Genomic DNA, 13,938 nt, shown 5'->3' on the forward strand with positions numbered 1-13,938 from the left:
GAGCTTTTGGAAAAATATCCATTCACCAAGATGCCTTAAAGTTTCTTCAGTCTAATTGTTACAGATTTCATTTAGTATGTCCAGGGTGCCCAGTGTCTAACTGAGCTCTTTTGTTTGTTTGATCTTTGCTGACCAGTCTTGCCAGTAATCAGACAGTCGCTATCAAATTGTTTTTGTTTTAAATTTTCTGCATACTGCAGTGCCTAAAATAAAGATTGTTTTGCACCTTATGATCAGTTTACCTTTTATGTATCCTTAATTCCTCAAACACATCAGACCTGTAGCTGCAGACAGGTCAGACCTACTATATAATTTGTTTAATGAGCATTTTGTACCCTGTGGCTCACTGTTCAATTCTGTCTCCTACAACACAATAATCATCCGTTCTGTTTCCCTCCATTAACAACACAAAGCCTTAGTCAAGCTTGATTTTTAAAAAGCTGCAGGCCAGGATAATTTAAAGCTATATTTTTAACCTCACTCTAAGCATTAGGCTATTCACAAAACTTGCAAGTCAGCTTATGTTTCTCCATTGCTGAGAGAGAGGTTTGTCACTTTGTCACACATTAAATAATTATAGGCCCATTTTCAGTCATCAGTTCTGGCTAAGACCCTTGATCTTGATGAAACTGTATGGTAGATGGAAGATAACCCACTAAATATTCTGTATACCAACACTTGTGACAGTAAAATAAGTGTCTAAGTCAATCAGCTATCCTGCAGAGCTGTTCAAGGTTGTGTGTTGTGTAATGACTTTGTGAGAGTGAACACTTCTCCGGAACTGTCGAGCCACTTCCACCAAAACACACATCAACTTCAGCTGTCTCTGCAAACACCAGAGTGACATGCATTGCACTCAGACTAACTTAGCAGCAAAAAGCAACCATGGTAGTCCAGGAAAAGGTATAAAAAAAGTGTATATGGTATCAACAATGCTATGTAGGACTGTCTCTTGTGTCTAAAATCAAAAAAATTGTCCACAATGAGGTTTGTGAGTTAGTCTGGTACCGGGCATTTACCTGCAAAAACATGTTGCTGAGTTTGTATTACTTTGAGCACCAACAAAATCATTGTTAATTTTATAGATGTATTTGATGAACTGCAGTCAAGTGAGCAGACGTTCGTCTTTTCCTGATTTCAAGTGCGCCTGTATTACCAGATGGCAAATGCATGTCGTCCATGATAAGGAGAGAGCAAACCTATAAACTCCACTGTAAAATCCCTTGATCCATAATTTCCGAGGCTGATACAGTTGTCCTCAGGACCATCCTGACTGTTCACTCCCTCAGTATCAAGCATGTTTACTGTATCATTTTGGAAAAATTCAGCCTCAAATTCCGTCTTTTTCTGTTGAAAAAGGCATTTGTACAATATTTACTTTACTGTAAAACCTATTTGATCCATCATTTCTAACAAAGTCTGATACAGTTGTCCTCAGGACCATCCTGACTGTTCACTCATCAGTATCAGCATGTTTACTGTGTCATTTTTGAGAAATTCAGCCTCAAATTTCCTCTTTTTTTAGTTGAAAAAGGCATTATGTGCAATATTACTCTACTGTAAAATCCCTTTGATCCATACAGGTTTGTACACGATCCAACCATCCTGACTGTTGAGAAATTCAGCCTCAAATTCAAATTTTTGCTTTGTAAAGGGAGAATCTTTATTTATTTTTTTTAATATATCAGTTTTGTTTATTTGTTCAAAATAAGAATAAAGCTGAACAAATCAAGAGGTTTAATGAAACAGTAAACATGCTTGATACTGAGTGAGTGATCAGTCAGGATGGTCTTGAGTTCAAGTGTATTAACCTCTGTCAGAATTATGGATAAAAAAGATTTTACAGTAGAGTAAATATTGTACATAATGCCCTTTTCAACAAAAAAAAAAAGAACTTTGAGGCTGAATTTCTCCAAAATGATACAGTACATATGCTTGATCCTGACTGAGTGAACAGTATCCGCCTTTGTCAGAAATTACTCCGTATAATAGACTACATGCATTTGCCATAGATTCTGTAATACAGGCGCACTTGAAATCAGGAAAACACGAACATCTGCTCACTTGAGCGCAGTTTGATATGAGTATTTGTCAAAACTGACATTATACATTTTCATCATTATCATCAGCAGCGATTTTACAAAGGACTTTTTAAATTCTTAAAACTCTTGTCTGTGTGTCGCGAATTTACTGACGAAAGCCTCCACACACAGTCGACCTGGATCAGTTCGTGGCTACTCGGCCTTAATATGGATTCATCCACGATCTTTAGTCCTATGGCTTATTACACATTTATCCACAAATTGGTCTATTTTTGGTATTTGTGTTGCTCCACTTACAGTAGTTCTGTATATTCTGTTTGCTCTGTGTGTTTCATTGTTTCTACTGTTTGAGGAACTCGAAGCAGGACGCAGCACTTCCCCAGAATTAGTGTCGCAACAATTCCAGTAACAGCTTTCCATATCAGGAAGACTGTAGAGTCACGTTTCACTTCCCCACAGGATGCGTCGTAGCTGAGTTTGATTGTTGTTTTCGAGGGAAATAAGTGGAATAAATCGTTTCAGGATGGAGCTAAAGAGGTAAATAGATTATTAAGAACTATCTGTGTTACTTAAGTCATCCACTGTGTCGCTTTAAAGTCAGAAACAGACCTACTGTCGTGTTTTCTTTCAGGGGTGTTGACGATATGAAATCTTTCGCCTTGTTCATTTTAGTAAACATTGCGATGGTAACAGCTCTCTCTGGTAGGTATAGTTGACAATGGCAGCTTTTAACCAGTCTATACGCAACAACTCATTCTCATAATCAATCCCATCGTACAATGTTTGGTTCACAGGACCTAAGGATGAAGTGGATCAAAATCTTGAATGTACCAACGACCTGGATGAATTGATGTTTTGCGAATTTGAAGCTCAAAACTGCCCCGAATATAATTTGACTCTGCGGAGTGACAGCGGACATGGGTGAGTTTTTATGGAGTTAGTATGTTTTCACTACAGATCCAGTTAAAATTGTACATTGATTCAGTTCACTAAAATAGTGTCGGTTAGATTGTTGCTGATTAAATTGTGAATGTTGTATATTATCTTGTATTCCACAGGGAGCAGCATTGTAATTTCCAGCAGTGCAAGGGAAGCTCTTGTTGTTGCTCTTTCCAAATGATACTTGTTTTTCGTGAGACTCATACTGCAACAGTTTTTAAAGGAGGTGAAAGGATGGGGTCCAAAGTCATCAGCATCGGGGACAGTGGTAAGTTAACTTATTTAACATTAATGTACTTAAGCTGACTGGATGTAAAACAGGGTGAGAAACATTTTCCTTACTTTTCTTATCTCTCTTCTTCCACAGTAAAGCCCAGAGTCCCAACAAATGTCTCAGTGAAAGAATCAAACGGGAATTTTCAGGTTATGTGGGATACAACATACAACATGCAGAGGTACTTCGGCTCTGAGTTAACTGCCAATGTTACTTATCACAAAAAAGGAGACACAGAAACGGTAGGAGCACTGAGATCATGGCGATGTAGACATGTAACATTGTCATTAAGTTAAGAAAACTATAATCTCTTGCCATTCTTGTTTCTTTATATCAGGTATCTAAACATGTCACACCAACTAAAATTAATGGACGACATAGCTATGAAATATTTGGTGGAGACCTGGAGCCAAGTACCACATATATGGTCAGTGTGAAGAGCTACACAGAGTGGAGTCACCGCTACAGTGACAGTAGTGAAGAGGTGGAGTTCACAACCCGTAAGTGTTATCTTTAAATAATTTTTGTCTCTTTTTGTGTTATATATGTATGTATATTATTTGGAAGGATACGTCTAAGCTGTACTCTATCATAATGTTAGTGCTCATATTGGACTTCAGACAACAACAAGATAGTGTAAATCCTGTATGGTGTGTAATCAGAAACTAATCACCAGAGAAATGTGTAGGATCGCAGCTTATCAATATAAGAAGGAGATGTTAAAGCTGAACCAGAGGATGGACCTATCATGTCAGAAAACAGTAAATCTGTTGTTATGATGTTAATTCCCACCTTTAAATGCATTTTGAGATGTCAAACAAGTGTAATATATAGCACATTCACCATGGCAGTCATTTGAACCATGATAGGTTTTACTCTAGGAAGGGGAAATACTGCCAAACAGCTGTGCAATTGGTGTCTAAACTCTCTGGCTATCTATTCTTTCTCTGTCTTGCTCCATTTTTATGGGCACGCCCACTGCTGCCCCGAGGGATTTCCATTTCCACCCATGTTTTCTACAGTCAGTTAGCAAGCTAAATGCTCTGCCTGACTGTTTCCATTTTAACTTGATTTGTTACTCGTCACAAGTCACCGTAAAGTCTAGCTCTTCTTTCAGAACAGGACAGCTGAAATGTTCCATATTTATGTTTCTAGAGGACACACGGATTAGAAACCTAATCTATATTTGCATCTGATTTGCCTGTGGGTGGATATTACAGGTGCACGTTAGGCGCTCATAAACGTCTGTAACAGGAAGTGGCTACTCAGGTTAAAATAAATATTTTATCAAGAGTACTTTATAGAATGGATAATGCCAACAGCTGATGCAATATAGTATTTACAGGTATTGAGCTGTCATTGTGGACACATGCAATGCATTTCTGTCTAGTTTGTCACTCTATTATCTGTCATGCCGTTTCTAAACTTCATACATGTTACTTCACAGCTGCGTCCACTGATGCCACACTCTTGGCTATCATCATCAGCCTCAGTCTTGTTGCAATCATCGTGAGTGGTGCTATATATGGCTGTTATGTAAAGTAAGTCATGCAGATTAAAGATCATCTTTGCCTTGTTTCTCTGTTAGTGAATTATATGAAAGGCATAAATACTTTAATTCCTGTGTTGTGTATCATGTGTGTAATGTTGTTGATTTATTTGTGCTTCTGATTTTAGGTTCAAAACAAAGTGGTGGGACACAGTGTCCAAATGTCCAAATCCAAAACTTCTTGATATGCGCCCACGAGAGCAAGAGGTAAGGCACCCATTAATGTAAACTGGATGTTGGCCAAAAATGTAAAACGTGCATCTTCAAGTGTTGTTAATTTAATTCAACAGAATAGATATAAATATAAACTCTACCATATGCAGCATGAAATCTGATCACAAGTTATTATTGACTTGCTCTTTTATTAGATAAACATGAATTTGTTACTCTTTTGATTTACTTCTACTAAAGTAGCTGTTCAACAAGCATTAGCTGTACGTGCATTTTCTGTTAACCATGGGTGTCACCAAGCCAACCAAAACTGACATCTTACTGATTTTAACCAGAAACATAATAAACATAAATAACATTAAAAAATCTTTTCATATATATATATATATAATATTGGTATCAATTGTTTTATCGTTGCAGCTCTTAAAGCCTGTACTACCTGTCATCTCTCCTGTCTACGTTGTGCCCCTTGATCCCCTTGATCCTGACCAAATATGGTCAGTATGGCTGCACCAACACATCAACAAAACAACACATTTTCTTAAGGATTTCTATGTGAATTTATTGGCGGTTTTACAGTACTAACCAGTTTCTCCATGTTCAGGTTGAAGGGGACACTGAGAGACACCGGCTATGGGAGCCCTCAGCAAAGCAGTGGAATTAGCACTGGCTCATCTTGTCTCAGTTATGCTAACGCAGAACCTGTTGACATTATAGCTGGTGTTCAGGAAGCCCTTGGTAAAGCCTTCGCCAGTATAAGGCCAATATCACCTTTGACCATCAACCCACTTTCAGAATTAAACAAAGACAGTGGTCTATTCTCCGGTACCAACAACCTTTGTGGCATCAGATCTGATGACGTGAATTCTGGATCTTCGGGCATTGACAACAAATCTTATTCCCTCCTCATTCCTAACTTCCCAGATCAGATAACAATGGACAGTTCTGAGCTTCAGACACAGTCTAAAATGCTTTGTGACTCTGCATATCATCCTAGTGAGGGTAAGGAAGGTGAGGAAATTGTGGTCTGTCCTGGCCAACAGGTACCAGCTTGTCCACTTCCTAATTTTCCAGCAGTGGCTTCATCTCTTATGGCAACAGACATGTCTTATCAGCGGTGCAATGCAGATTCTGGCGGATTTTCATATGAGGAAGACTCCAGTTTGTCCTCCATCTCTAGTGGCACCAACACAATTGCATCATGTGATCTGGTGTGCATAGCTGAAGCTTGGTGTGACAGCTCCAATGAGGTGGCTGGTGGTGCCACAAAGCTGAGTGAAATAACCGAAGAGGCCACCATATGTGATGAAAACCCCTGTTACGGCCGTGTGCCTACAGCCTCACACAGCTTTCCTCAAGTGGATGATGACTACCAGTCATTTCAAAATCTAGTGGAGCAGCCTGATATGTTGTTGTTGAAGAGTCATGGTGAGGAAGATGAACTTTTGGACAAATATCCAGAGGAATCATTCACCAAGATGCCTCAAAGTTTCTTCAGCCCAGTTGTTCCAGGTTTTATTAACAATATCCAGGGTGGCCAGTGTCTCTCTGAGCTCCAAAGACCTTTTGTCTGTTTGATCCCTGCTGACCAGTCTTTGCCAGTTATCACAGACAGCGCCTATCAAAGTGTGTAGTGTTTAATTGTATGTTGCATTCTTTCTGTATTTGTGCTATTTTCACTTCTTTAAATTGTTGAACAATGTAGAAGGAGGAGAGGATGAGGATGAGAATGATAAAACAGATCGTGAATAGTATGGAATCTTTATGACTTGTATTTGAATTAAACTTGGAAACAGCTTCACTTCAAGGTCCATTTAGCAGCTGTTCCTGATCTTTCAACTCTAGCGCATGGTCCTTTATCAGCCTGTTGTCATGGAAATGTATAATTCATAGAATCATGGAAGAAGAATCACATGTAGATCATGTGGTATCACCGAAAACTTAACTGTAATAAGTTTTAAAACCTTTTGTAAATATTTATTTATAACTGTTATTCAGTCACATTTTTGCATATTAAGAATAGCTGACCTGTTTCACCTAGATGTTTTGCAACTGTATACAACAGCATTGGATGTAAAAAAAAAAAAAAAAAGTCATACAGTGTGTGTATAATAATATTTATGTAAATCGTCATATATTCATGTATGTTTGCGACAAAAGCTGGAACAAAACAGCTGTAGTCAGTTCATTGGCTCAAACATCATATTCACCTGACGTCTTTTGTCATATTTAATTGACTAATAATAATAATTGCATAGATTAATAATTGAATATGCATTCTTTAAGCGTTGTTTAAAGCGGTCTAACCGTCTAGTTTATAGTATCAAAAAAAATATGCGTTAACAGTAGAACCATTTATTGTTGATTATTGAAATCTCTCTCTCTGAGCTTGATTTGACCAGAGGAGTCATTCTACTTCAAAGACGTGGTATCCCACTCGGCCATCAATACTGAGCCACAAAAATACATGAGAACTGACTACAGGCAACACTTGAAACAAACCACAGCAGGCAGCTGTAATGTGGAGTGGGTGCCTTTAAGAGTTGTGAAATGATTTCCTTGTTCCGCTTCTTTGGAACTGCTGAGCTACTTCCAGAGAAACACACGTCATGCATGCACAACGTCAGAAAACAAAAAAACTCAAAAGTGTGTTAAGGAATGTTTGCATTCTGGGGAAGATGTTAAACACACAGTATAATTAAGGCATATTTCAACTAAATATTTCAAACAAACAAAAGGTCTGTGGATTATTCTGTGAAGTTGTTTGATTTAAAGAACAGTTTCCATTACACTACACATTTTGTAATAATTTGTTATTATTATTATTATTTACAAGTTAAATTATATCCCTTTACCACTATACTTTTCCTATTTTTTCTCACTATACGAATCTAATTAAATGTAATGAATTCTACATTTATATGTAACATTAGAACAATGCTCAACTGTATAATAATATTGCACAGTTTATTGATTTTATATTCATATAAATTGTAAGAAATTAGTGATTTTCATCATAGATTCTCTTGCAGTGAACACTTTAGTGACACTAAAGACAGTATTTTACAACAGCTGTAGTTGACTGTAGTTAGTCTTACAGTGTATAGTGATACATATACAAAAGACATAACAATAACTCACCCAATACATAATATCTAAAAATCTAATAAAGTAAATGTGTGCTATATGATATTGTATAAAACTGCCTGTTCTGGATGTTCCAAAATGTGGCTGTGAACTAACAGGAGGCACAAAAAAGTGTTCTTGCTAAATATAATATATAATAATAATAACTATTATTTTATATAATCTTAAGTGGAAGAAACTTGCTAATTTAGTTAATAGTGATGAACCCAGAATTCCATACGCAGCATGTAGACTTGCAGGAAAAGAGTTAAAAATACAGTGCTTCCTGTAATTGGAGGAGCTGTTCCAGCAGGTTGGAGGTGGGGAAGGATTGTCATGACAGTTAAGGTATTTGATTGGAAGAATGCAATAGAGGAGGAAGGTGTTCCTGTGATTTAATCTGAGCTCCAGAGAATTTTCAGTTATTGTTGAGCTTCCTGTGTAGCCAGAGACACATACCGAACACCTTTGTGCTCACCTGAAGCTTGGACTGCAGCATGCATCAACCTGGCCGGCTGAGGCTAAGGCCATGGCTGGAGGAGCAGATTCAGTCTGGGAGGTATCCAGGAGTCAGCTGGCTGGACCAGGTATACTCTTCATCCCATACATGCACATGCACACACAACAAAATAATGAATCATGAAATATTCTTGTAACCCATTTATATCTACTTTCTTGTATTTTATTTTACAGTCGGCACGAATCTTCCAAATCCCCTGGAAACATGCTGCTCGTCATGGCTGGAGTATTGACCGAGATGCTACACTCTTCAGGAGTTGGGCCATGCACACAGGTAGCACTTTGCCTAATACGTTTTGTTGCACTTCTTACTGCTGAAGCTTTGTGCAGTAAAACCACAGTAGTATAAAGCTCATTGTGATTTTCTAAACAACTAACAGAATTTTCAGCTGGAGTCAGAGCCACCACATTATATCTGGGCTACATGACAGAAATCAATATCATGATATTAATGAGAATATTTTTAAGTCATTTTTTCCCAAATTAGTATTTAATTCCAATATGTAATTCCAATTTTCATGGATAATATATGAACAGCATTGCAATAATAAACAATAATACTGACTTTTCAATCAGCCCTGCATGTTAAAGAACAAGTAAGCTTTTTGTTGTTAAACAGCAACAACAAGTTTCTGAAGTTCCTGCACACGAATACCAACAGGAAATGAAACATCACTTCTGTTTGGCAAGGTGTTTACCTCCTGAATGCATAAAAAAGTTTGCAAGTCATAAAGTCAAAGAACACATTGCTGTTGTTCAAACAATTCAAGGAAGAAACCAAATGGGGAACTTTTTGTTCTCTTTGAGATACAACTATTTACATGTAACCAAACAAACAACATTTTTATTTATTTTTTTACTCTGCCCGCTATTTTTGTTTTACCACATGACAACTCACTGACAAATATTGATGAAATAAAAATATCAGATTCAGAAAAAAAGTAGTCTAAGCATTTTAAATGCATTTTAAATGTCCATTAACTGCTATGTACAGAAGTATTTATGTCTTTTACAAAGAAATTAACAGTAAACATGGTTGCAGTCATGTTTACACAAAACAGATCTGGCTGTCATTCAAATCAGTGATTGTACATGTACGCAGTTATGCCTAACACTTGATGTCCAATGCAAAAGCATCACCATACATTGATTAAAAACATGAAGCTACATGTCACCCTAGAAAGAAAGCTAAATACCAAACTGCATTCAAAGGAGTCAGTCCAGTTGTGCTTGTTTGTCTGCCTAGATTTGTCTTAAGATTTTACATGCAAAGTTTATACAAATAATGATGAAACAAGTAAATTGCTTTTTTATTAGATTACTTTGAATAAATACCAATAGCATATGATATAATGTATCAATACTTTGATACTCATCTTGTGTAAATTGCTTTTGTTCCATGATCTCATGACCAGATCTCATCTCTATATGTTCTCAGAAAACAAGCTGAGTAAATTCATTGTACGAACACAGACACAGATTCAACCCACTATCAAACCATCATCACACACTCCAGTCTTGGGAAAGTCATGCTTTGGGACTGCATCACATCATGGGAAAGCTCCAGTTCATCTGCTGCGAATGTGCACGGTGATCATATTACTGTCAAAGTACAACAAGATGGGTCTTCACAGGGTTGAGAAAAAAACATTTGAATATGTAATCATATGTAGACTGTAGCTTAATTTCAAAACTCAGCTCAAGAGAGTTTAATAAAATAAAACTAATAATAATATGAAGTACAAATAATATAAAACTTAATCATCATTGAAGCTCCATAACACAAACGTCATTTGAGTCATTAATGACTGTGGGAGCTTGCAGCATGTGTGCAGTAAATGATCCATAGTGGATGTTTTTAGGCTCCAGTGATTTTATCACTGAGGCTGGTAATTATATGAAGAGGACTGGCTGAGATCCAAATCACACTAAATTTGAGAAAGGACTCTGGATGAAGTCACTTGACTGTACAGTTGACGACAGCCGGTGATAGATTATGTTTAATCCAAGGTAGCAACACAGTTAAATTTGTTATGGAGATGTTTGAAGATGAAAATAAAGAAATAAATCCGTGTGAGGCTGACTACTCTAACTTTTAACAGGTTCAGTGTATCAGTGTTAGTGAGATGCACAGTGGACACCAAAGTCCATGGTTTGATTACAAAATATTTGATATATATCTAATTACATTAAAAAAATGCTTTGGCCAACATTCAGGACTTACACATCACAATTACACAAGTAAGTAATAACATTTCTGTCTTAGTACTGATAAACTTAATGTGCTTCCACTACACGGTAGTGTAGTAGTAACCAGGTTTATGCATTCAATATTAATAAAGCCAATTTGTTTCCCCAAACCCAACAGTGAAAATAAATGCAGTCATTTTGATTTTATTAGTACTATTACATAAATCTTATTACTTTCTTCACATTAAGTTTGCTAGTTTATTTATATTAAAAACATGTTATTCGAATGGATGGACATTTTCTATGTAATTGAAATGCCTAAGCGGCCTATGAGTTTTTTTGTGGGTAGTCTTAAAGGTCCAATATGTAAGATGTACAGGGATCTATAATGGAATATTATAAGCATAACTATTGCATTGGTGTGACCTGAAAATAATAATCGTTATGTCTACAGATGGTGTGGGTAGACTTCCACAGAGTCTACCATGTTGAACCACAATATTTCTACAGCAGCAAACAAACTAAAAAGCTTTCAGAGTGTGAGGCAAGCGGTTTTAAGTTGGTTGCATTTTGCAACTTCCCCAGAACTAGACGCTACTAAGTCTTACACACCGACCTTTAAAGAGGAAATTGTGTAATTGTGTAACCAATTGCATTTAGAACATTTAGACAACATGGCTACTCTTGGGTGCTACTTTTTGTGTTTTACTGAAATTATGTCATGAAACTTTACGTGTACTCTTTATAATTCAGAAGTTAAACATGTCTAGCTTGAACTCTTGTTGTTTACACATAACTGTATTTGGGCCCAAAAAGCTTAATGTTTCGTCATCTTGTTTGTGATAATTTAATCAATATTTTTTGAGGACTCAACTTGAAGAAAAAGTTTACAAGTTGCATATTACAAAACAAATCTGAGGCTAGGATATTCTAGCGTAGAAAACTGTTCCGAAAAAGGCACAATCCTTGTCCACACGCTTGTTTCCTTCAGGACGGTACCGTCCGGGCAAAGACAAGCCAGACCCCAAGACATGGAAAGCGAATTTCCGCTGTGCCTTGAACTCTTTACCTGACATCTGTGAGCTGCAGGAGCACAGCAGGAAGAGAGGCAGCAATGCCTTCAGAGTGTACAGGATCATGCCCAGCACGCAAACACACAGACGGAGGAGAGGTAAGACATGCCTATTAAAGTTAAACCTATACTGACATATACACAGATATACCTCATGTGCCAACACTGTCCTGCTCTGTCTCAGGGCTGCGGTTGTTCAGCAGGCCTCGAGAAAGACAGGCGAGTTTAGGTGATAATGCATATTCTACAGACATTTGGCAACCCACAACAACAAGACCAATTTCAGACACACCACAGAAGTTGGAGACTCTTGCAGAAGACACATTTGGCAACACTCAAACACACGGTGAGAAGCTTGTTTTTATTTTGTCAGCATTTTGTTGTTGTTCTGACTGTTGCCTCTGTGGCCTGACAAGGATGATAGCTGATGTTGTTGTGCAGGGATGTGGGAGGCCAAACCAGAGGAGCAGGAGCAGAATGAGGCTGTGTTTAAGGTATCAGACCTTTTAATGTACTGGCTGACTGGCTGAATGCAATGCATATTGATTTTCTGAATTATGTTGGTGGTTTATCCGGTTATGAAGCTTTTCTTTCTCCTCTCCGGTCATAGAGAGGAGAAAGGAGAACTTTCTGATGAAATTACATCCTGTTTGACTCGGCTGTTGCATATTCCCAGGATGCAGTTTGTGTTCTTCGGGTGGTGCTTTAGCTGGCTGTCTAACTGACTGGGTAATTTGTCTCATGTAGCTGATGGACCACTTAAGCAATGCAGACCTCTGGAACCAGACCGGGGAGCAGAGAGGATGGAGAACACACACACTGTGGGACCACTGGCACTGTACGATACTATGTATCAGGAATTTCCTTGATGTCTTAGCTTTTTTACTGCTATAAATATAGTTTAAACTATTTGATGACTTCTGAAAATAATTGACTAATAAGGATCTGTCTGGTTGTTAGTGTATGTTCACAGATTTATGCAGTAATGTAAAAAGATTTTGTGTATTTTAGGACGAGAGTATTACTGTGGGAAAGACCTCAATCACAATAGATCAAGACCACAAAAAAACTAGATGTGTGTTTTAATAATCACATGCTGCAGTTGTAAAAGTTGCATCTGTTTCTGTCTTTGCGTGTTTACATGTTGTTTTGTGTTTCTCAGGTGCTGGTGATGATAATCTGTACTCTCTGCACACAGACAACTACAATGATCTGTTTGGTCCAAACTACGTCAAGGAACTCTCTGACTGGTCTGCACATCAACAAACACTGATGCCATAGCCGTGCACCAACTGCTCATCCTCCTGCTCGTGTGTGTGCCTTATATTTAATTAAAAGTGTATTTTTTTTCTTTCAACGTTCTTGCTATCCTTAAACTGTTGTCTTCCCTGCTATCTATCTGCTGAGCTGACCCCTTGAAAAAGAGAAACAAGAGAGGGGGGAACGGTTAGGGGAATATTCCTCCGTCAGTCAGCTGAGGCAATTGTCCTCTTTGCTGAGAATGCTGAGATGAAGATCTTGTTCCAAGCCAAGCTTTTACCTCTGTCATCATCACTTGGGTTAACTATGGTTCAGTTCCTCAAACTCACTAAAATGACACCAAGCTCACACTACAGCTTACAGAGTAAACAGATCTCATTTCGCTTCAGTGCAGCGTCAGTTATTGTGAGATTTCTTTGTTTTACTGGATATTTAGGCAACATACAGTAAATTAAGTGCAGGATATGAGGCTTTACCGGTGTGTAGGTTTATGTTTATGATTTTTACTCATCATCATACCTAGTGAGCTGAATTAAGCTGCAATATATATACACTACCAGTCAAAAGTTTGAACACATCTTCTCGTTTAGTGTTTTTTCTTTATTTTCATGACTATTTACATTAAAGCTATGAATGAACACATATGGAATTATGTAGTGAACAAAAAAGTCTGAAATTACTCAAAACATGTTTTATATTTTAGATCCTTTAAAATAGCCGCCCTTTGCATTGATTACTGCTTGGCACACTCTTGGCATTCTCGTGATGGGCTTCATGATGTAGTCACTTGAAATGG

General features: G+C 37.5%; 2 protein-coding genes across 3 annotated transcripts in view; both read left to right on the plus strand.

The window, feature by feature from the left end:
* LOC104921772 (uncharacterized) overlaps positions 1–7,148 on the plus strand; it is a 14,371-nt gene extending 7,223 nt beyond the window's left edge. The window contains exons 11-19 of the mRNA XM_027281353.1: positions 2,674–2,744; positions 2,837–2,963; positions 3,101–3,249; positions 3,349–3,497; positions 3,593–3,755; positions 4,703–4,796; positions 4,933–5,011; positions 5,396–5,472; positions 5,580–7,148. Coding sequence (XP_027137154.1) covers positions 2,674–2,744; positions 2,837–2,963; positions 3,101–3,249; positions 3,349–3,497; positions 3,593–3,755; positions 4,703–4,796; positions 4,933–5,011; positions 5,396–5,472; positions 5,580–6,609 — 1,939 coding nt within the window. The 3' untranslated portion in view covers positions 6,610–7,148. The remainder of the gene's footprint in view (positions 1–2,673; positions 2,745–2,836; positions 2,964–3,100; positions 3,250–3,348; positions 3,498–3,592; positions 3,756–4,702; positions 4,797–4,932; positions 5,012–5,395; positions 5,473–5,579) is intronic.
* A 689-nt stretch (positions 7,149–7,837) lies between these two features.
* On the plus strand, positions 7,838–13,699 carry LOC104921789 (interferon regulatory factor 1). 2 transcript variants are annotated; one of them, XM_010734430.3, is made up of 7 exons: positions 7,838–8,688; positions 8,795–8,894; positions 11,802–11,981; positions 12,067–12,228; positions 12,324–12,376; positions 12,630–12,720; positions 13,045–13,699. In XM_010734430.3, the coding sequence occupies exons 1-7, from the start codon at positions 8,599–8,601 to the stop codon at positions 13,161–13,163; spliced, it is 795 nt and encodes a 264-aa protein (XP_010732732.2). In that variant the 5' UTR covers positions 7,838–8,598; the 3' UTR covers positions 13,164–13,699. The 2 variants fall into 2 exon arrangements, with proteins under 2 accessions (XP_010732732.2, XP_019117948.1); XM_019262403.2 differs by having other exon boundaries at positions 13,081–13,699.
* Positions 13,700–13,938: the final 239 nt, after the last annotated feature.

The sequence above is a fragment of the Larimichthys crocea genome, chromosome VIII (assembly GCF_000972845.2).
Source record: "Larimichthys crocea isolate SSNF chromosome VIII, L_crocea_2.0, whole genome shotgun sequence".
Lineage (NCBI taxonomy): Eukaryota > Metazoa > Chordata > Actinopteri > Sciaenidae > Larimichthys > Larimichthys crocea.

Excerpts from the sequence above, each read along its gene's own strand:
- LOC104921789 (XM_010734430.3), top strand. The coding sequence starts at position 8,599 with ATGCATCAACCTGGCCGGCTGAGGCTAAGGCCATGGCTGGAGGAGCAG. Across the intron at positions 8,689-8,794 it reads GAGTCAGCTGGCTGGACCAG|TCGGCACGAATCTTCCAAAT; the intron begins GTATACTCTTCA and ends TTTATTTTACAG. Across the intron at positions 12,229-12,323 it reads TGGCAACACTCAAACACACG|GGATGTGGGAGGCCAAACCA; the intron begins GTGAGAAGCTTG and ends GTTGTTGTGCAG.